At 44.9% G+C, this 21,083-nt stretch overlaps 1 protein-coding gene across 1 annotated transcript in view; it reads right to left on the reverse strand.

Annotated features, from left to right (window-relative positions):
• The window catches only part of fut8b (fucosyltransferase 8b (alpha (1,6) fucosyltransferase)), a gene marked incomplete at its 5' end in the record, with an annotated part of 63,728 nt that extends 43,354 nt beyond the window's left edge, over positions 1–20,374 (reverse strand). Inside the window, 3 exons of the mRNA XM_080024029.1 lie at positions 6,856–7,018; positions 9,160–9,284; positions 20,172–20,374. Of these exons, the coding sequence (XP_079880155.1) occupies positions 6,856–7,018; positions 9,160–9,284; positions 20,172–20,374 (491 nt within the window). The remainder of the gene's footprint in view (positions 1–6,855; positions 7,019–9,159; positions 9,285–20,171) is intronic.
• Between the last annotated feature and the right edge of the window lie 709 nt (positions 20,375–21,083).

The following is a 21,083-nucleotide window of genomic DNA, read 5'->3' on the forward strand; positions in this document are numbered from 1 at the left end:
GGCTCACACAACACAGTATTTTAGTCCACTGCGTAAAAACTGAAAGCACCCGTTAATTAGTTCCATAAAACAAAACATGCTATAACTTTCTAAACTAATCAAAGTTAAATACCACATTAATTTTAACAGCCCTGATCTATATATTTACACGTATATTGATGACGACGTGGAGAACACTGCCGAGATGTGACCATTACTCATTGTCTCGTTTTAACGCCCTAACCACAGTGTGTGTGTGTGAGTGTGAGTGAGTGAGTGAGTGAGTGAGTGAGTGAGTGAGTGAGCGTGTGAGAATGGCAGATGTCAAGCGGATTTGCGACACCGTCTTGCAGGTTCAGAGGTGAAAAACCACGCCGGCCCCGCCACTTAGCGAGAGGGGGTGGGAACCAACAGGCCCTCCAAGGCCTCTGAGAAGTGTGTGTGTGTGTGTGTGTGTGTGTTTTACTATACTTTTGAGGGCCGGTTTCCGAATGGACTATTTTCTGGTTTAGAAGTGCCCCAGGAACATGGGCCCTCACTCACCAGGTGTATTTACTAAGACCTCAATTTGATAGCAGTACAATAATGTGTGCGTGTGAGTGTGTGTTTATGCATGCAGATGCGAGCGATATACTGTGGCTCAGCCGAGGCTGCAGACGCTGCAGGCTGCGATGGCATGGAAACAGGAAAAACAACTCCATGTCCACGTGGGGGAGGGAGAAGACGGGGAAGGCAGAAGAGGTGGAGGTCCAGGGTGGAGGTGGGAAAGACCCCTCCCCCCGTTTCCATTATACTCCCATAAATCTACATTTTCAGAGAGCCTTCAGTGTTTCAGCGCTAAAAAAAGCTAAACCAGAGTTCGATTTAAAAGCGTGTTCTCATCTTAGAGCCAGAACATTGGAATCAAAACAAGGAGTGGGGTTAAGTATTTTTATTTTATTTTTTTTCTGAATTTGTTATGTAACTTTACACAGATAAATGTGGATGGATGACAGAATGAGCATGAAAAAAAGATTAGGTCTTAAAGATTCCAACAGCAAATGAAAAAACAAATCCATTTGAGATCCTTGTTTATCTTACAGCAGATTGATACTGTTTACTGTAAAATCCACATCGTATGTATAGTGAAATGTTCTTTTCCACGTGTGAATTTATTCATCTTTTTAAACATTCTTCAAAAATATTTATTCATATAAACTTATATTTTGCATTCATTGAAAAAACCTGATCTGCAACTGTGACTCTCGAATATTTGCTTACAAGATCGCTCTCTAAGCTCAAAAACTAAACCTGTATCCAAAAAAACCCTGTTTCGATTCCATAAATAGAATAGAATCGTACTGATACTCTATTAAGTACAGTAATAGTGTAATAGAATCAAGCTACACAAGACGAGAATCAACAATAAATCCCATTTATGCTTGTCAAAACTCATTAAATGTGGCTCATTTTTGACAGTATCTAATCAAATATCCCATTAAAAACAACTAGAAAACAACTGTCTACAACTGCTGCATTCTGATCGGAAGCCCTTCGAAAGTTTGCCAGTGGGGTCAAAGGTCAAAACATTTGAACTCCGGCTGTTGTTCAACAATTGGCTTCCAATCTATGAGTCCCTTCAAAGTAGACGGTATATAATATTGTATATATATTAGGATAATATTTTTGGAGCCGTTGCTATGGAGGACCCGTGACATATTAATAAATAAATCTTTCATGAAATCCATCATAAAATACAATGACATATCCTTCAAAAAAGCCATAACTAAAAAACTATCAATAAATTAATTCATCAAAATAAACAACAATAAATCACTCTGTCAGTCATTCTGGTCCACAGTACTGTACAACATATTCATTGCATCTATTATTCAACTGAATACTTTTTAAATGTCCAATATGCTTAGTCAGCTTTTCTTTTATACCACATAGGTAAACATTTCAGCCTTCCTTCCACTGCCAGCGGCCTCTTCAGACTAGCTTCCCCTTCGCCATACAAGGAGACTTTGTGAGGTTTTACAGGGAACGTGATTGTATATGTACGTGCACCTCTGCATGTATGTGTGCGTGTGTGTGTGTGTGTATGCGCGTGCACAGCGAGAGGAGTCAGACTGTAGAAAGCAGTTAAGGCAGCAGAGGCTGAGACAATGGGCCCTGTAAGTCACTCCGATGGGGGGATTACAACCAACCACTTGGCTGAACAATAAGCGCCCTTTAATCTTTCACTTGGGCCGTGCAGAGGCGAGCCATCCTGGCTATCTGGCGTGGGATTATCTGTGACCTTTAACCCCCACACAACACCGGTTACAAAATGGGAAAAAAAAAAAGGATTTGGAAAACACGCAAAGGATACCTGAGAATTAGAAATGTTGTCTACAATCAATGATTTTGTAAGGAATAACGTGCAGCCAGCCAGTCGCTAACTAACCCCCCACGGGATGGTGAGGGTCTTGTGTCACTCTAAAGGGAGTTATTCTGCGTTAAAAACGTCCGGCCGGCTGCACATTATCCAGCTTATTACACCGCTACATTGGGAATATTGCTTAGAGACGATCTGAGGAATACCTGCCTAGATTGAATACCCTCTGAATGTCAGGGTAATGGCCGGTAAGAGCAGCTAAGGCTTCAACTGAAGTTTTATTAGAAATTTGTTACACTACTCATTACTGGGTAATATTACTACTGTACTACCCAACACTGCTCTCTACAGCAAAATTGTGGACATTACTGGTATCTTGTGGAGGTTTCCGGCTCTATTCTGCTGAACGATGGGCCTAGTAGGCCTTGAGGACCAAACCACCACCCTGAATTGTTGGACCAGCGAAAAGGCTTCACCAGAACTTTGCTTCAACTACAAGAAAAAAAAAAGCTTCAAAACTTGTGTACAGATCATAGTTGATTCTTCAAACAGGAGGATTAATGAGCTGTCAATGCAAGTCTTTGATTTCGAGGTGGGTCTAGAAAGGACTCAAAAGGAGTTTGAACGATTTTAAAATCTCACGTTAAACTTGGTCCAAGAACTGTAGTGAAACCAGAGCAGATTTTGGACACAACTTACAGCAGCTTGATCTCCGTCTCAGACAGGTCATCTGGAGGTCCAGTCAAGACGCCATAATGGTGTTGTAGATGGCATTAAAGAGAAAACTATTCAGACTGGATCATTTGAAAATAAGAGTTGGATTAAGTGGGAAGCCAATGTCATCATCAGCAAAGCCCTGACCCATTGTGGTCAGATTTCTGTGTTTGAAGGAAAAACTTGTTGCTCTGGATAAAGCTTAAAAACCTGAAGGGCTCAGGCGTCTTTATCAATGAGGACTTCCCTGAAGCCGGCCGGCAAAGAAGGAAAGAATTCACTCCCGGTAATGAAGGCAGCTCGAGAGGGAGGTGATATTGCCAATTTGAGATACGACAAACTTAATGTCCATCCACCTATCCAAAGCACACCACAACAAAGGAAGGCCAACGCTCAGAGTTTAGATCTGACCTTTAGGCATTTACAGAATAGGGCAATGTGAAGTTTGATGGTTGCTATGCGGTTGCTATGGACTCCAGTCGCTGGTCTTGGAGCATCACTTCCATTCAATTGCATAGAGAAACAGCTTAAATATGAATATAGCAAATGTACAACAATGGCGAAAGAAAGGGGGGAAAAAGAGGGGTGGAGGTTTCATAGAAGATGGTTGCAAGGTTTTCTGTGGCAGTGTTTTTTTCACCTAACAAGACTTCCAAGGCATTTCTTAACTAAAAAAAAATTGCCGACCGACATTCACAGTCAATGCGAGTGATCCCCTACATATGGAGGCTTGCTCCAGCCATCTGACGTCAGCTTTACATTCCCCATACAGTATTTTGATTACTTAACCACACATTTACAGCACATTGTTCTTCACACACAATATGGAACCCAACAAATCAGATTTTGAAGGCCAGATTTTTAAACCCTTTGATCGCTCTACAATTGATTCTTACAATCGATTGTACTCCAGTCAATTGCAATCAATTGACTCCAGATATTTTCTTTACTTTTCATCTGAATATAAGAAGTCTTTCCGGCAACTATGACAAATGAATTAATTATTCATCTTCACTGAGACAGGTTTTTTTTTCTGTTATTCCTTTATCAGAAACATGGCTTATAGAGGACTCGAGAACTTTTTAAATAACCTAAATACAATTTGGTTCACTACGTAAGAGACACTAGATCTGGAAGTGGAGTATCTTTGTTTATTCAGAGGGACTGAATTTAAAATGAGGGATGATCTCTCTCTGAAGTCAAATAGGGCTGAGGGGGCATCTGGTGGAATACCCATTTTCTTAATATTCTTTATTCAAGTGACGTTTTTCCCTTTTATTCATAAATCTACACGAGTTAAAGAAAATTCTGCAACTCTGATTGATAACATCTTAATTAACTTTTTGAGCGAAGGAATGAAATCGGGGGTCTTGTATTTAGACCTCTCAGATCATTTTCCCATATTCCAGTTCTCTTTAATCAAGGTTAATAGAGCTCAACATACCAAGAAAACAATGCACAAAAGAATTATGCGCAAGTCAAATATTTCAATTTAAAGAGGCTCCAGCCATCCAGCCTGGATATGACAGTATTTCATGGGATGAAATAATGGTGATTTTGCATATCAACCTTTTATGAAAGCAATTTGTTTTAGTTTCAATTAATGGTTTCCAGTTGGCAGTCCTACCAAGAAATACAGCCAAGCCCTCAATAAGCCTTGGTTTACAGTTGATTTACTGAAGCTGTTGAGGAAAAATAATAAAATTGTACAGAAAAGATGTCTCAAATCCTACTCCTCTTACCCATGGTGTTCATAAACCCTATAGAAATAAATATATTCATTCCATAAGTTCTGCAAAAAAGAAATATTCCAGTGAAAAATTGAAGGTGGTGTTCAAAAGATATTAAAAAACCATGCGGAAAGTAATAAATCAGTTGTCGCATACAGAAAAGACAACCCAGAGCTATCTTCAGTCTTTTTGGATGGTGCAAATGATCTAAACAATCCAACTGACATAGCTGAAAAATGCTACGACTTCTTTGTTAAAATTGGTTATGAATTAGCTAACATTTCTGCTTGGCATGGTAATCTTCTGGATTTTATTCCAAGGAATGTTCCTGTTATCTGTTAAACCCTCTGATATCCAAGAAACAAGTGACATAATTAAACTAAAAACATCCTCAGCTTGCAGCCACTTGCTCACATCTTTTCATTGCCTTTGAAAACAGGGGTTGTGCCAGAGGATTTTAAAGTTGGCAAAGTTACTCCTCTGTTTAAAGCAGACGATCCATTCTGTTTTAATTAACTATAGATCCATATCTATTTTGTCACGTTTTTCAAAAAAATTAGAAAGAATTATATATAAAAGGGATTCTTTTTCATCTAAATTCTAATTCAATTCTTTACGAATACCAGTAAGGTTTCGGAAAAGTCACTCCACTTAGATAGCCCTGCTTCACCTGATTGACGAAGGCTACATTCACACTGCAGTCCAAAGTGTCCCAAATCAGATTTTGTTGTTTTGCTAATATGTGACTCGGATCTGTTTTTTTCATGACAGTGTGAACAGCGCAAATCACATGGAATCTGATATTTTCAAGCAGCGCATACAGCGCTGGAAGGAAAAATTAATAATAGATAAATAGAGCAACCCGGCGAGGGGGCACCCACGCTCGCCGGGTTTTATGAATAGCACCGGATCTAAAATAGTGCGTGTGTGTGTGTGTGTGTGTGTGTGTGTGTGTGTGTGTGTGTGTGTGTGTGTGTGTGTGTGTGTGTGTGTGTGTGTGTGTCCTCTGAGGGCGCAATTTGCGCACAATATATTTTATCTTACTAAATTTCCTTATTTAACAAAACAAAAACAGCACCGTGCTCCTGTCTGGATTCAAAGCTTTTATCCATGAGCCTGAGGAGAGGTGCACGGTCCCAAGCTGCCTCATAACCACCGGTGCAGCTCTCATTTCTCAAATAAAAACACATAATGTGTTTTTATTTATGAGATACGTTTAAGTGAAAGGAAAATTCCTGTGCAGTTCAAAACTTTCTTAAGAGCAAATTCACACATATTCACATAACTAGGATGCCTCGTTTTATAACGTGTTTACCTAGTTTTGTAACTAGTATGGCTAGTTTTAAAACTAGTGTGCCCAGTTTTATAACTAGTATGCCTAGTCTTATAACAAGTATGACTAGTTTTATAACTAGTATGCCTTGGCTTATTCAGTAACTTGAATGCCTAGTTTTCTAACTAGTATGCCCCGTTTTCTAACTAGTATGCCTATTTGTAGAACTAGTATGCCAAGTCTTATGACTAGTATGCCTGGTTTTATAACTAGTATGCCTAGTTTTATAACTAGTGTGCAAAGTTTTATAACAAGTATGCCTATTCGTATAACTAATATGCGTAGTTTTATAACTAATATGCCTATTCGCATAACTAGCATGCCTAGTTTTATAATCAGTTTGCTAGCGCAGCGCTGCTTCTTTGCTTCCACCAAAAAGAACAGTCCGCAACAACATAGTGAACAATTCACCCCACAAAAAAACACAACTTTGCCCTACACATGACTGACCTATTAACTGTCATTAATATGAAATTGGGCATATCCGTATTAATCTCTCAAGTCTTCCATTGCAGTTTCTATATAGCATCATTGCTAGCTTGCGTTAGCATTATCATGTAGGCGGCCTGAAACAAGTGACATGAACCCAGGCCGAGAAGTGGTTGCCCATGTGACAGTGGTCATTATCAACAAATCAGCGGCCGTTATTCATGAATATAAATAACCGACCCACCGATCGCTGCTATCGACCAATCACAATCGTGTTTTCCACACGGTATATCACTGGCAGATTCCCCCACCTCTCCTGGTGGCCCAGGTCCTGGAGCAGCGAGTCGGCGTACTTCTGCCTCTCGCCGGCTTCCACGGTGGCCAGCTTCTTCACCTCGCTGCGGACGAAGTACCACAGCTCCTTGACGCCGTTCTCCACCCGCCGCCGCAGCTCCTCCTGGGTGGCGCCCGGACCTGGGTGGGCACGAAGGGGATCGGTCAAAAGAAGCATAAGATGGGACCGACTTGGATTAAAAAAAGATTAAAATGATTCTAACTCATTGATGGGTGGAGTGGGTGTTTATCAGGGGTGATGGTTTCCATACTAGGAGTCGAAAAAAGCCGCACAGCAACAAGGATCCGCATCTTACGCAACCTGCTTATCTTCAAACTCCCCTGAACCTGACATAATGTTTACATCAATGGCTTAAATTATATTGTGCGGGAGTTTTGTTGCAAAATCGTCATGGCAACACATTTGGCATCTCAAAGTACACGGCTGTCGCTCCATTTGTTTATAGATCGGCTGCCTCCAGTGTTACGTAAGACATTTAAATGCACAACATTGACCAAAGAAAAATCTTTTTTTTTTTTTTTTTTTTTTTGCAGCTTGGGAGCCTCAGGTTGAGCCGCATCTACGTATTATAAAAGAACCCACCCGACCACCGCCCCCCAACCTGCCACCCCTCCACACCTCCGTCACAGGCTATTGGCATGCAGAATGGCTCTGGGACCATTATTATATTCCCTTCTTTTGTTTTTTTTCTTCTTTACTGCTTTCTCCTTGGGGTGTTGCTTTGACCTCATTAAAGGAGCCATTTGATCACCGTTTCATATCGCTCTCTCTTCTTCCCTCTAACAACAGGAAGGAACTCCAGCACCCCGCCCAGACCAAACAATGTGGCCTGACCCACATGGAGGACGCAGCTGCTTGTGCTCCGGATTGGATGGGAGGAAAAAATAAATATGGCGAAGAAAAGCTGTCTTCAAATGAGAGGGGGGGGGGGACAGCCCCCCGCTCCCCAGTGCTATCTCTCTTTCTTCTTCCTCCCTCCCTCCTTCCGGAGTTGGAGAAAGCTAGGGGGGTATTTTTAGCACTTTGCTTCCTCCTGCGGCAAGATGGAAAGGCTGACCCTGCGCTGCCCTCCGAGCGCATGTCCTCCTTATTTTATTTCTGTCCGTCTGTCTTTCCTTCCCTCCCTCCTTCCCTCCCTCCCTCCCTCCCTCTCTCTCTCCCTCCCTCCCTCACGCGTCCACACTGCGTTCACTTCATTCACACATTCCCCTCGGTCACCTGACAGCTCTCCCCGCGTGGCGCACGCACGCATTTTCAACGTGTCAGTAGCCAAAAGTCACAAAGCAACTCACCACCCGAGTGTCCAAAGTGAGGTGGGGGAGAACTTGGATTATTGGACGATGAATTATACTTAACCTGAACCTGAACGTTGGCAAAGTCATGACAACCGCGTTGGAAAATCTGTTCAATGGAATGCCTGGAACCTCACGACAAGATTTTTCAAATGAAAACATATGTTTAAAATGACAAAAAAGACAATAACTTTTTTTTTGTTTTACAGAAAATCCAAAAGAAGAAAATAAAAATACACTGGGTGAAGTGGTGGAGACGGTGTGAACATGAACTGTACATTTGATCATTTGCTGCCATGGCTGCTCTTGTGTTCAGAACTTCTTCCCTTTCAGTCAGCTTGGCTCCCGATTGGCTATCGCTCTTTCCCACATGACAAACCACAGGCCGCGCCCTCGGGTTTCCCCCCGCACTACAGGATATCAGATTGTAAATATTGAACATGTTCAATAAAGATTTGTATTCTTTGGCATTTGTCCCTTTTTGTTGACTTCATGCCACTACAATAGTATCATAAAAATGAAAGCCGTAACATCATCTCTGCCTGTTTGCCGAAGAGCCATTTATCAGCATTTACGATTCAACCTTTGGGTACAAAGTTAATTTGCCTAAATCCACCTGAACCTGTTGTGTTTATTGCGACATTTCCCACATCATTTTGAGATGCCCCTGAAATTTGGACGGACACAAGCAATCTCATCTGTGGAAGCGAACGATTTCACAAAAAGATCGCGACTGGCTCAAATAACTGCGATCCTGGCGACTATGTAACAACCGTGACAGCTTGTCTATGAGTAACCTGCAGAACACTGGTCTGCCTGGCTCGAATGAGCCGTGTTCCAGGAAAAAAAACAAAACAGAAACAAACAAAAAAAAAAAAAAAACTTCTTTTCACTCATCTTTCATTGTGTTCATCCCCCTTCCCACTTTCTCGGTCCCCAAAACTTGATTTTCTTTCATGTCCTCTCACCGTCTCCCACCAACCGCTGCGAGAAGCTGTGGATCTTCTGCTTGGCCCTGGTCAGCTGGTCCTCCAGGGAGCGCAGCCTCCCGGCCGCCGCCAGCGAGCCGGCCTCCGCCTGGCCCTCCGGTATCCTGGTGGAGGGAGGAGGGAGAGAAACAATAAGAGAGTAGTCCACCGCAGATATCCCCCCACCATCATCGCCATCCCCTGTGCCCTGTTTGTTTGTCGTCCACGGCTTGTTGTGCTGTTGCTCCCTCTCTGTCTTCCTCTCGCGCTCGCTCGTTTCTGTTCAGATCTTTACAGCGGTCTTCATTAAACGCCAGCACGCATGACAGTGCTCAGTGCTCAGAGGCGTAGCGCCGCCGTAAGCGCGGCTAATTTATTTTTCTTTCCTCTTCTTCTCCGAGAATCTGGCAAGTCCTAATTGCTAATTATAGTTTAAATGATGTTTGAGGCGGCCTTTCATCCCGCTTTAACCGTTCGCGGCGATGATACGACGCGTGCCGAGGGCCGCCGCTCCGTAACGCGCGTTGGTAATCTAATGACGGCCGCGCGGCGTCATGTTTTTTTTTTTTTTTTTTTTTTCTCTACATTGGCAAATGGGGATTTAAATCGGATTCTGTCTCGGTGAATTGTTCGCGGAACGCCCGGGGCGATGAAGACGCGGACCAGACACTCGAGAGGAGACCTATTCGCGCGCACACACACACACACCGGGGACACACACACACACACACACACACACACACACACACACACACACACACACACACACACACACACACACACACACACACACACACACACACACACACACACACACACACACACACCTCAGACCCCTTCAGCCAGAGATGAAACGGAGGTGTCATCAGCAAACGATACTGAAACGTCTCCCCCCACATGGAGTTATTACAAATTGAAAGACGGGGGGGGGGGCAACGGTTAGAGCCACGTTAATGAGTCATCAAAGCATGCAAATTCAATTTACTCCCTGAGAGAGTTAAAGTCCACCGCTGGCAGCCAACAAAGATGGGACTTTTAAAGTTGCTCAGACAGCCGCTCTCATTTTACATCTAAACCCACACCGTTGCCCACCAGACAAAGCACACCACAGACAGACAGAGACACACACACACACACACACACACACACACACACACACACACACACACACACACACACACACACACACACACACACACACACACACACACACACACACACACACACACACACGCTACACCCCGCCCCCCTACCCTGTGAGAAACTCCTGTCTTCCCACACTTCAACAAGCATCACGGACGCTTCGAGCTAAAGGAACAAAAGTGAGAAGTAAGACATAAAGAGGATACTCTTGACTTCTACATTATGCAACGCACTTTTGATGGTTAAAAAAAAAAAATACAATAAAAAAAAAAAAAGAAGCCCACCCTGCTGACTCCCCCAGTACATTTGTGGTATTGTAGATTTTGAATAAATACACATATACCCGCCCGAAATTCCTGTGTGTGCGCGTGCCTTTTCAAAGGGAAACCCGAGGCTATTTCCCTGTTTTTTCTGCCGAGCCATCCAAAGGGAAAGTGAGAACCCAGGTGCCCTGCCCCCTCCACCACCAACTTCAGTATCAGCTGCTTAGTGGGTTCACACGGCACAAGCACGCTCCAAACAATGCGCGGCAGAATCTCCAGGCGGGCCACACCCCGACCCCGTCGTCGCAACAGGAAGTAGGGCAACTTCTTCGGGTGACAGCATTTGTTTTCCCGGGAGAGCGTTGTTTCGTTTCATTTTTTTTTTTTTTTTTTTGGTGTCCAAGAGAAAAGGTAACCCGAGGGAGTGATGTACCTCCTCCGGATGCAACAGAACACTCGGGCCATTGCAAGCGCACCATGCGATGCAAGCTAATCAGGGCAGGGACGGCAGACAGGGCCGAGGTCTTCACAGGACTCAAAATTCTGACCCGAACCCGATCGGACCGGGGTCATTCGGGAAAGAGTCGGGTTGGGTATTTTCCGGATCCGAACAGACACAATAATCAAAATTGGCCGTACAATATCCATGTGTGCACCTGCTCTCTGCTGCTCCACCTGAGGCATTAGAAGACAACCGTCGACCCGAACCATCATAAAATATGCACCTGTTCGGGTTCTCGCGCAGTTAGGTTTGGGTAAATCCTTGAAGACCTCAAGCGCGGGCTGGCTTAAGCACTTTTAAAAACCTCCATGTGCAGTAAACAGGGTTGTGGTGTTTAGCTTCTACACAGTTAGGATAGTTGGATTCTGAAGGTTTTCCATAAAAGGCTCCAAGGAGAGGCAGACGAATTCACTGCCTTATTAGCCAGCTGGAAAAAAAACTGGAGCATTATAGCTGCGTGAGAGGCAGTAACTCTGGAGGGCATTTCCTTTAAGGGGTCAATAACTGGCGGGCGGGCTGATGATTGGCACTTCCAACTCCGGGCTCGGCCTGACTGATTGGATGCCCGACGCTGCAGAATTTCATTGTGTTGCAAAACCCAAAGCAGTGGATGGTTGTCTGCCTCGTCTGTTTTACAAACAGTCGACCAGACAAGTGGCCATTTCTGCTTCAAGATTCAAGAGGTTTATTTGTCACTACATATACATAAGTTCATATATATATATATGCATTGAAATGCCTTTACAACGCACCCAGAGATTATGCACAATAGTTTCTAAACTGAACATAATAGCGTAACGTAATTCCTACCGAGCTAACTAACTGAAACTGATTCCTAAAACGTAATGCAGTTAGTCCATAGAATAATATAAATACAATAACATAAAAATGAAATAAGACAAAATAGCAGATAACAAAATAGAAGTAAAGGGAATAAAGTTATGTATATGGGATAATAGAAGTTATGTATATGGGATAGGCTATTTGTATATACAGATATGTGCAGTAAAGTGCATGTGAATATGAAGTGAGTATGGAGATATACAGTATAGTATACAACAGTATGACACAGCAATACAGTAACACCGAACAGAAGAGCAATACAGCGCAGTATGCAGTAACCCAGAACAGTGAAACAGTATGCAGTACAGTATGCTACATACAGTACAGTAAGGCAGTGGGGCCTGTGTGAGTGACTTAGTGAGGACCCCTGGTGAGTTCAGCATTGACAGTTCTTATGGCTTGCGGAAAGGAGTCGCAGAGACTTGTGGCATTCAGTCCTGCTGACATTTTGGGTTCATAATCACACTTGTAGTGGCTTCTCTAAGTCACTCATGTATCATGGGGAGTGTTTTTCTGTGGGTATTTCAAGTTCGAAAGGGAGAGATTAGGTGGAAATCGGGGATGCAGTGCACTGCTGGAGAGCAGGCGAAGTACCACGCTGCCCCAGCTGCAGCTCTCGCCGACACCTGTGGCTACTGTAGAGTTCATCGGGGAGTGGGTCAGGGCCAGGTGTGGTGGTTTGATCATCGGGGGGGCGGGGGCATTATGCCGCTAGGGCTGCATATACATATTTCAAAATATTCTGAATATTCTATATACTGACACTGGTAAAACTTCAAAGCAAAACCTATAAGCTGACCTGCGAATCCATACATATGGATGGGAATGCAAAGTGCTCTGCAGATGAAAGTTGGCCACGCAAATGCAATTTGCCTTTACATGAAGGGGAAGCAAAGTTTAAATACCATTCTGTGTATAAGTGGATGCTTTTATGTATGTGTTTGTGTGTGTATGTGTGTGCGTGTGACAGACTAGACATTATACATGTGATGCATTCCAGCCTGGCAAACTAGACTGTCCACTTACAAACTGCGTTCATTCAACCACTTGACTCAAATAAGTCAAGCTACCCAGCAGAGGGATCGAGACAGGAAATGCACGTAAACCAAACCCTGGGCGCGGCACAAAAACTGCAGCAAATGTTTCTCAAACGCTTTATTCTCTATACGTCTGCGACAGTCCACATTATTTCCCTGTAAACTGACTCATAAAGACTAGACTTTGAAAAGTTGTTGAAAAGGTGCATTCAAAGATTTTGACATTTTCACCCCTTCACGGTTGGCCAGCTTTTTCACCAAGCCCGACAGACAGAGCTGTTCAGCCCATGGACAGCCATCACAATCAGGCCACTGTGTGTATGTGTGTGTGTGTGTGTGTGTGTGTGTGTGTGTGTGTGTGTGTGTGTGTGTGTGTGTGTGTGTGTGTGTGTGTGTGTGTGTGTGTGGCGTGCATAGTCGGCCCCGATTTCCCTGGCATTGCCTGAGAGACCAGGATGGGTCGATACGAGTTTAGGCCGGGAACAGACAGCGACGTCGTTAGTGCTAAATGAGCATCTATCACCATGCGGGAGATGGGCTCTGGGGGGTTGGGGCATGCAGGGGTGTTTCATTGTCACTGTACTCTCCAGACTCTCAGATCTCTCAGATGCAGGGACAGATTTTTACATTAACATGTAAGGCATGTAGCCGAAATCTCCGGGAACACTGGCTTTTACCAACAGTGTCTTAGTGCCGCATTATAGGCATAAATCCCCCCGAACTGCGGCCGTCGCTGGCGAATGATAGTAATGAGTACAAAGGTTAAAATGATTGCTTTAGGAAAACTGATGCAACAACTATCCCTGTACTTCAGGACACTCTGGCGTAGGTAATTGAAATAAATAAGTCCAGGGCTCATGAATAATAGAGATCCAACAATCTTAGGAATGATATACCGTGCAAAGTGTCATAAACCGACAAGCGTTACAAGATGTTGTTGGCAGAACACAGACTGTTCTACAACTGCTCTGCTCTAGCTCTAGAGCAGAAAGGGAATCCACAACGTCACGTTTCGGGCTTTCCGATGGAAAGGAAACTGCACGTCCGGTTGTCTAAATCAGAGGTTCCCAATCACCGGGCCGTGGACTGGTGCCGGGCCGCTGGCCATTTGCCACCGAGCTGTGAGAAGGAGGGCGAGAATTTTTTCAGAAGCGATCTCCGCTCCGCAGCGCGATCAGAGCGATTTTTCCCCCAAACAAAATAAATAAAAACACACTGTAAAAACAGTGTGTTTTTATTTATATTATATTTGTATTAAATGAGTATTAAATGGTCCCTGGGACTAAATTATTAAACATTAAACATTAACATTAAATTTCATTTAGCAGACGCTTTTATCCAAAGCGACTACAATTGTTCGAACACCGACGGACGCAGCCATCAGGAGCAATTAGGGGTTAAGTGTCTTGCTCAAGGACACTACAGCATGCTAGCCTGGGATCGAACCAGCAACCTTTAGATCACTAGACCACCAGCTCTACCGCCTGAGCTGCCATCCTGCGTTATACGAACGTTATATCATTAAGCTCTGAGGTTATCGGTACTAATCTATTTTCTTAATTTCTCAAATACTGTTGTATTTGAGAAATTAAGAAAATTGATTTTATTTAAAATCTTATTAATTTAACTCTACGCGTAATGCGGAGAAGATAAAGCAGTGTTAATTCTGCTCTTAATTTGTTTTCGTTTCTCTCATAAAAAATAAAAAAGTACCGTTAAAGTACCGGATCGATAAGCAGTATCGGTAAGAGTTGTAGTACCGTTAAAATATTGATGATACCCATCCCTACCCGTGCCCGGTTTTTAGTTGTTTTTATTCGGAGGAACTGGACACGGCGATCGGGGCGCGCCCCGAGAGTCGTGTTTGCGTCCGTGATAATAAAAAGGTTGGGAACCCCTGGTCTAAATAACTGGTTGCCCCTCATGGATTGCCCACGCTCTGTCCGTCCTCTCCTGAGCGCCGAGCATTTTGGGTCATTGAGAAAGGTCGCTCGAGGTACACTCAAGCGGTTGAAGTTAGCGGACGGCACATGGGGGCTTCATCCACGGGATGGAGGCAGCCCCGCTTTGAGCCACAGTGAGCTGTTAACAACCCGGAGCTCACCGCTCTCAAAAGAGATCACCGCCAGTCGTTGAACTTCCCGGGGGACCATTATCTCTAACTCCCTTAAACAACTCTCTCATCATCACTACGGTTGCCTGCGGCGGCTCACAAAACTCCACATCGTAAAAACCAATCCTGGCCCGGTTCACTTCCATCAATGAGAGGATCCTCACAGCGTCCATCACGGTTTGGTCTCCCTCTGCCTCCAGGCGGCAGAGTGTTGTCCGCTCTGCTGAGAGAATTACTGGCTGCCAGTTTGCCTCTGTGTGCCTGTGAGGGTCTGGACAACCACCCATATCTCAAATTACACTTACAGAAATGTTACAAATCCTCAGCTGTGTGCACTTGTACCCACCATAACAGCTTTTCTGAGGCCATCGGACTCCTCAACATAGCTGTAGTGGCCCTTCCCAAACACATATTGGCGTTGTCTCTAATCAGTCCCTCCAGTAAACTGCAATCGCAATTGCAAATTCAACCACTCCATAATATTTGCCTAAGTTGTAGCAACCTTTCAACGGTAAATGACCAAAGCAACCTTCCCCATGAAGACCAGTGGCAGTGTTAGCAGCAGCACAACTCATACAGTAAATGTTTGATTTGGTGATCACTGTATGTTGGCATGAAATTTAATTTTACAGACCTATTACTCGATTTTTGTAATGTTGATGTGTACTAAAATATTTCCATTTGTTTCTGATATGCATATGTATAATATGATAAGCATGTGATTACACATGACAGGAAAAAATTAGCATTTGGAATTGCAATTTTTGGCAACAAAACTTTACTGCAACCAAGTCCACATGTGTAGTGTGGTCTAATGCATATCATCAGTAATAATTAATTAATAATCATTTTCGATACATCAGTGCTATAAAAATATTACTTAAGTTCATATACTATATATATGATACCAGATTCACTGTAAATTTTGCTCAATTTCACGGAGCTCAATAATCAAAAGTAACAGATTTCACAGATCTTAAAAGAAAAATACGTAATTTCACGGCGATGATAATTTTTTAAGCACACATGCGGTGCTGTTTCATCTGGCAGCTGGTGTTTTATCTTTACCCCTACAGTGCCAAAAATCAAAAAACTACTCCACAGCATTAAAATAATTGAATATACATTTGCCAAATAAATGCCAGATTCGTGCGCGGACAAGAACACCCTGGCCGTGTGCTGTTGTCACTGTAGTTTTTCTTCAGGACTTCAGCAGTTGCACAACTCGGCACGGTGGCACTTCACGCCTGTTTTTTTTCCCTTTTCCTTTTCACATTGTCTATGATGTGGAAGGCGGCAGATTTCACTGATTTTCACGGACGTGAATTTGGTAGAATCGCCAACTTTAATATATACATACTATTTTATGCTATACCACTTACTGCTCCACCATACCCATACTCTCAAATATACTGTGTTACATCACTTTGCACTGCTTGTGAGCGCGGTACCTTCATGAAGGTGTAGATCAGTCTTCCCCGTGTTTTCCACTGAAAGGTTTTGCGACGTCATTGCATCATGAAAGATAAAAACATGAAAAAAAAAAACAACAAAAGAACAAAAAAACTCATACATGGCAACGGATTGTCAACAAAGTGTCGGATTCTGACAGGGGAGCCAGTCACGGAGCTGTCAGTGGCTAACGAGGGGTCTCACTCTCGCTCCACCTGTCAGTGTCCTCTCCACCGCAGTTGACATTTGCTCCCTTGTTAAGCAACCCCCCCCCCATCATTTACTTTATTGTTTTGTTGTCTGGCGGTCTGTATAGCAAGGTACGGGCTAGGCTAAAACAAAAAACAAAAAAAAAAACAAAAAAAAAAAAAACGAGGGATGAAAGTGGATTTGAACGCAGCGGGGTTGGCGCCGCGCCACCACGGCAGCCTCGCCACTTTCCTCTCCGCCTCCAAACACTCATCCATCCATTCACACCCCTCCCTCTCGACTCCTGGCGCGGCATATCCCCAACCGCATCCATCATCCTTCGCTCCTCATACCCACCCGCCCCCCCTGCCCCCCTTTCGGGCGTGGAAGGATGGAGGTGGTGGGGTGGATCGATCGGGCGCACATCACTCAGCCGTGGCTGTCACGATCTCTCTCGGTGAGGGGGGGGGGCAGGCGGCTTCGGGCCCGGTGGGTGACTGACAACTGCCGGGCTGGGGGGGGGGGGATGCTGCCGCCTCAATCCGCCGTTCACCTCAGGCTTAACGCCACCAGCTGATTGGTGGGTTGTGTTGGCACGTCGATTAGATAGATAAGATAGTTTTAATTTTTGCATTGCAGGGCTGTAGAGTTTATACGTTGTACAATGCGCTACTTGCCCACATTGTAAATACTGTTAATTACTTTTATTAAAGATCCTATTGTAATTCCATTTCTTACATTATGCTCCACTTTCTTGTATTGTTCTTTTTACAGTTTGCCGTTTCTTGTTGATCTTTCCACACTGAAGGGGGAATTCACGAAGCTGGTGCTAATAGCACCATGAATCATCATTCATCAATCGCGCCTGCTATCTGCTCCGTCTCAACGTCTGATTCACAAAAGATATTGCGCTAATGATAAGCCAGCGCAAACACAGCCATGAGGTTTTGCTGTTGAGTGGCAATTTGCCCTTGTTTTGCGTCTGATCACAATTATCCACGTGGAAAAGTTTGTAATCCGTGCATCAGTAGGGGGTGTCTCCATTGGAGTCATTATGACAAACTTAAAATAATTGTCGGACAGTAGCTATTTTTATTTAAAGTGTTTAACGAAAATGTACAATTATAATGAAAATCTTGGAGGGACTGCGCCGGTGCTATGCCAAATCCTGACGGGGGTCGAGACGGAGACTCACCAGGAGACTCAACAGGGTCTCCGTGTAACATGCATTTTAGACCGCTGCTATTTAAGCAATTTTTTATGAACTAACCCCATTTGTTCTTCATTACTTTTCATATACTTTTCACACGTTAACCAATAACTGATAGTTTCCATGAACCGGACGTTATCTGTAGTGAAAACCTTTACAACCCGCCTCTTTTATCTGATTGGCTAAGCGACCATAATGTGACACTGACGAGCACCGCTGCTGTTTGTAACCCAATTCTGCATTGTGATTCAGTCCGGTAGATACCGATCATACCGGTTTGCATAATGGTACCGGGTTTCGGTGCCCAACCCAACGGGATGTTTCAAACACCCCACGCATGATCATTTTTTGATTCAGAGTGTGCACGAACAGGAGGATTATTCACAGACGGGTCCATTGTCAGAGTGAGTGAGTGAGTAAGAGAGAGAGAACCAATGCAAAAAAGATTTGACTCATTTTAATAAATAGAAAAAAATTGAAACTCAATAAGTGGCAGTCAATGTTGATATTTTCAAACAACAACCTTATAAATAGATTAAAAAAAATAAATGATGCATAGGCGGAGCGTCAAATAAAGCCCAGCGGGTCGCCGGGCTTGCAATGCACTGGGGGAAACCCTGCATAGAGAGGGGCCAATTTTGCACCAAATGTTTGAATAAAACCTAATTTCATTACCTGCAAATAGCACCAAGGCACCGAGACGCAATTTGCATGACAGCCCAGCTAGTGGCGCATTTCACCATTTGCTGTGTTTTGAGAGTGAGACAGTTGCTTTTTCTGTTATTTGCAGCACCGGTTGGGCAGCTGCAAAAGCCGCTCAATCACTTTGTGAAGTTACCCCTGTGAATACCAGTTACAGCCAGAGTCAAATGACTTGTATGTGTGCAATGTGTCACATTCGGGTGTTGTCGCAAGAATTTTGCGAAGTAAGGTTTTGGGGGTTGACAGAACATGGGAACATCAGAAAAATGAATAAAAAATAGGGATGAAAAAAAAAAGAATAATACAAATCTATAAACAGAAGTTAAACACGGGGCAGCACTCGTACGGGCTTTGTAACTTCCATTAAGAGCACACGCCTCTTGTCGTTAGACCGTAAAAACGGGGTCACGGTCCAGAAAATAAGGCTGAGAACCCCTGGTAATTATTCCCCAAATTGGGTTGGACGGCGCCACGACTCAGTTGATCGGCGAGCTAGTGAGTTGTTTTTTTTGTCCGTCAGCCCCTGACAAACCCTGGACGGACTCCACCTCTCTGTCAGCAGTTTGGGTGGTGGTGGTGGTGGTGGTGGTGAAACGGTGGGAGACAGGGAGCAGGGGAGGTGAAGAAGGGGCGGTGGAAAAGAGGCGGATAGGAAGGGGCTTTGACGGGCAGCTCGCTAACAGCCTCCGTGCGTCTATTAGGGCGCTAATTTGTGGACAAGAGATCGCTGCATGATGAGACGCTGGCAGGAGCCCCTCTCAAGAGCCGTTCTACTGCCGCGCGCCCACACACACGCACACGCACACGCACACGCACACACACACACACACACACACACACACACACAGACACACGAATAAAGGATGGAACTCCTCTCACTGTCGATAGTTCACAAAGCTTAACCTCGGCGTGGCAGTTGCCTGCTCGGGGCTCGCTGCGCAACGTACTTAGCCGCGGCGCCAAGGGTTCCTCCGCTCGCTGCCGGTAAACAACAGCAGAGGCCTGCGGGTCCCGGATCGATGCCCCGAACCCACTAACAAGCAACCGCCGTGCACACGGTGTCAGGATCCCATCTGGACACGGGGCCGTGCGAAAGCTGCGCTTGTTGTTGTTTTTTCCTCTTTCATTCACGCTGTGAATCCCACCTTTGTACTCGCGCCAACTCTGAATAATTACAAAAGCAAGGGATTTAATCGCGGGCCAGCTGCCTGACATGGCGCGTATGCACGTTTCTTTTTATACATTTTTTATGTTTGCCTGTGTTGACGAGGGCCCCGCATCAAAGCGAATCGGGATATCACAGAGGAGAAGCGACAGCCGGATCTAAAGCTCCGAAAAAACAAAAAAAACCACCTTCATTCATTGCGCGCGCGCACACACACACACACACACACACACACACACACACACACACACACACACACACACACACACACACACACACACACACACACACACACACACACACACACACACACACACAAAAACCCATTCTCTGTTTATTTTGCACCTGAAACCATAGTGTGCACAGAAGATAGACATTCTCTATTCTCGGTACCTGAGGGACTCGGCCATGCGTCGCAGGTCCTCATTCTGCTGCTTAAGCCTCTCCAACTTGGCCAGGATCTTGGAGAGCTCGCGGCTGGAGCGCTCCGGGTGCTCGCTGTCCCTCACCAGGTGGCCCCCGATGTAGAACAGCAGCGTGCCCCAGGCAAGCAGCACCAGGGTGATCCATCGCCACGAACCCGCCCACGGTCGCATGCTTCCGGCGCCGCACGACGCCCCCAAAAGCACGCCCCCTCCCGGTCCTCCGCCCGCCCTGGCCCCCGGGCACACACGCACCCAGCAGCACGCTCTGGCTTCCCCCCGCCCCCCGTCACAACAGCTGCCACTGCGTCGCCATCGGCGTTGGCATCTCCGGCGGGTGGCTAGGTTGCTGGATGGACAGAGGAGGAGGAAGCCGTTCAGGGTGACGGGAGCGGGCCAAACGGGAGTGAGTCTCTCGGGCCAAACTGGGCGGAGGTAGTTCCTGTGTCCTGCTAAGTTACATGTGCTAAAGCATGATGGGAAAGATGTCCACTTGCAATTCCAGCTCCGACCTCCGGAGGGATCTTTTCAAAAATCCATGCACTTTGTGCAATTTCCAAAGCCGATATCCACTAGTCCTTTCCTCTGTGCGCGGCTTTCCCCTACTGGCTGGTTTCTCCCGAGTGGTGCCTCGCCACTTCCTGTAACCTGTGGGGGGGGGACACAAAAAGAGAGACAGAGAGAGAGAGAGAGAGAGAGGAGAGGAAAATTAGTTTTGTTTACCGCAAGAGCGATCTGCGAATCTCATTTAGTTCCACACAACTGTCAGCTCCGGCAGTCAAACCACCCAGAGCCAAAATGAAAACCAGCTAACAGCGAACTGTGAGAGGCAATGCGAAGAAAACTCCATGTTCCTTCTGTGGTTTGGGGGGCGGCATTGGGG

The sequence above is a fragment of the Zeus faber genome (genome assembly GCF_960531495.2).
Source record: "Zeus faber genome assembly, chromosome: 2".
Lineage (NCBI taxonomy): Eukaryota > Metazoa > Chordata > Actinopteri > Zeiformes > Zeidae > Zeus > Zeus faber.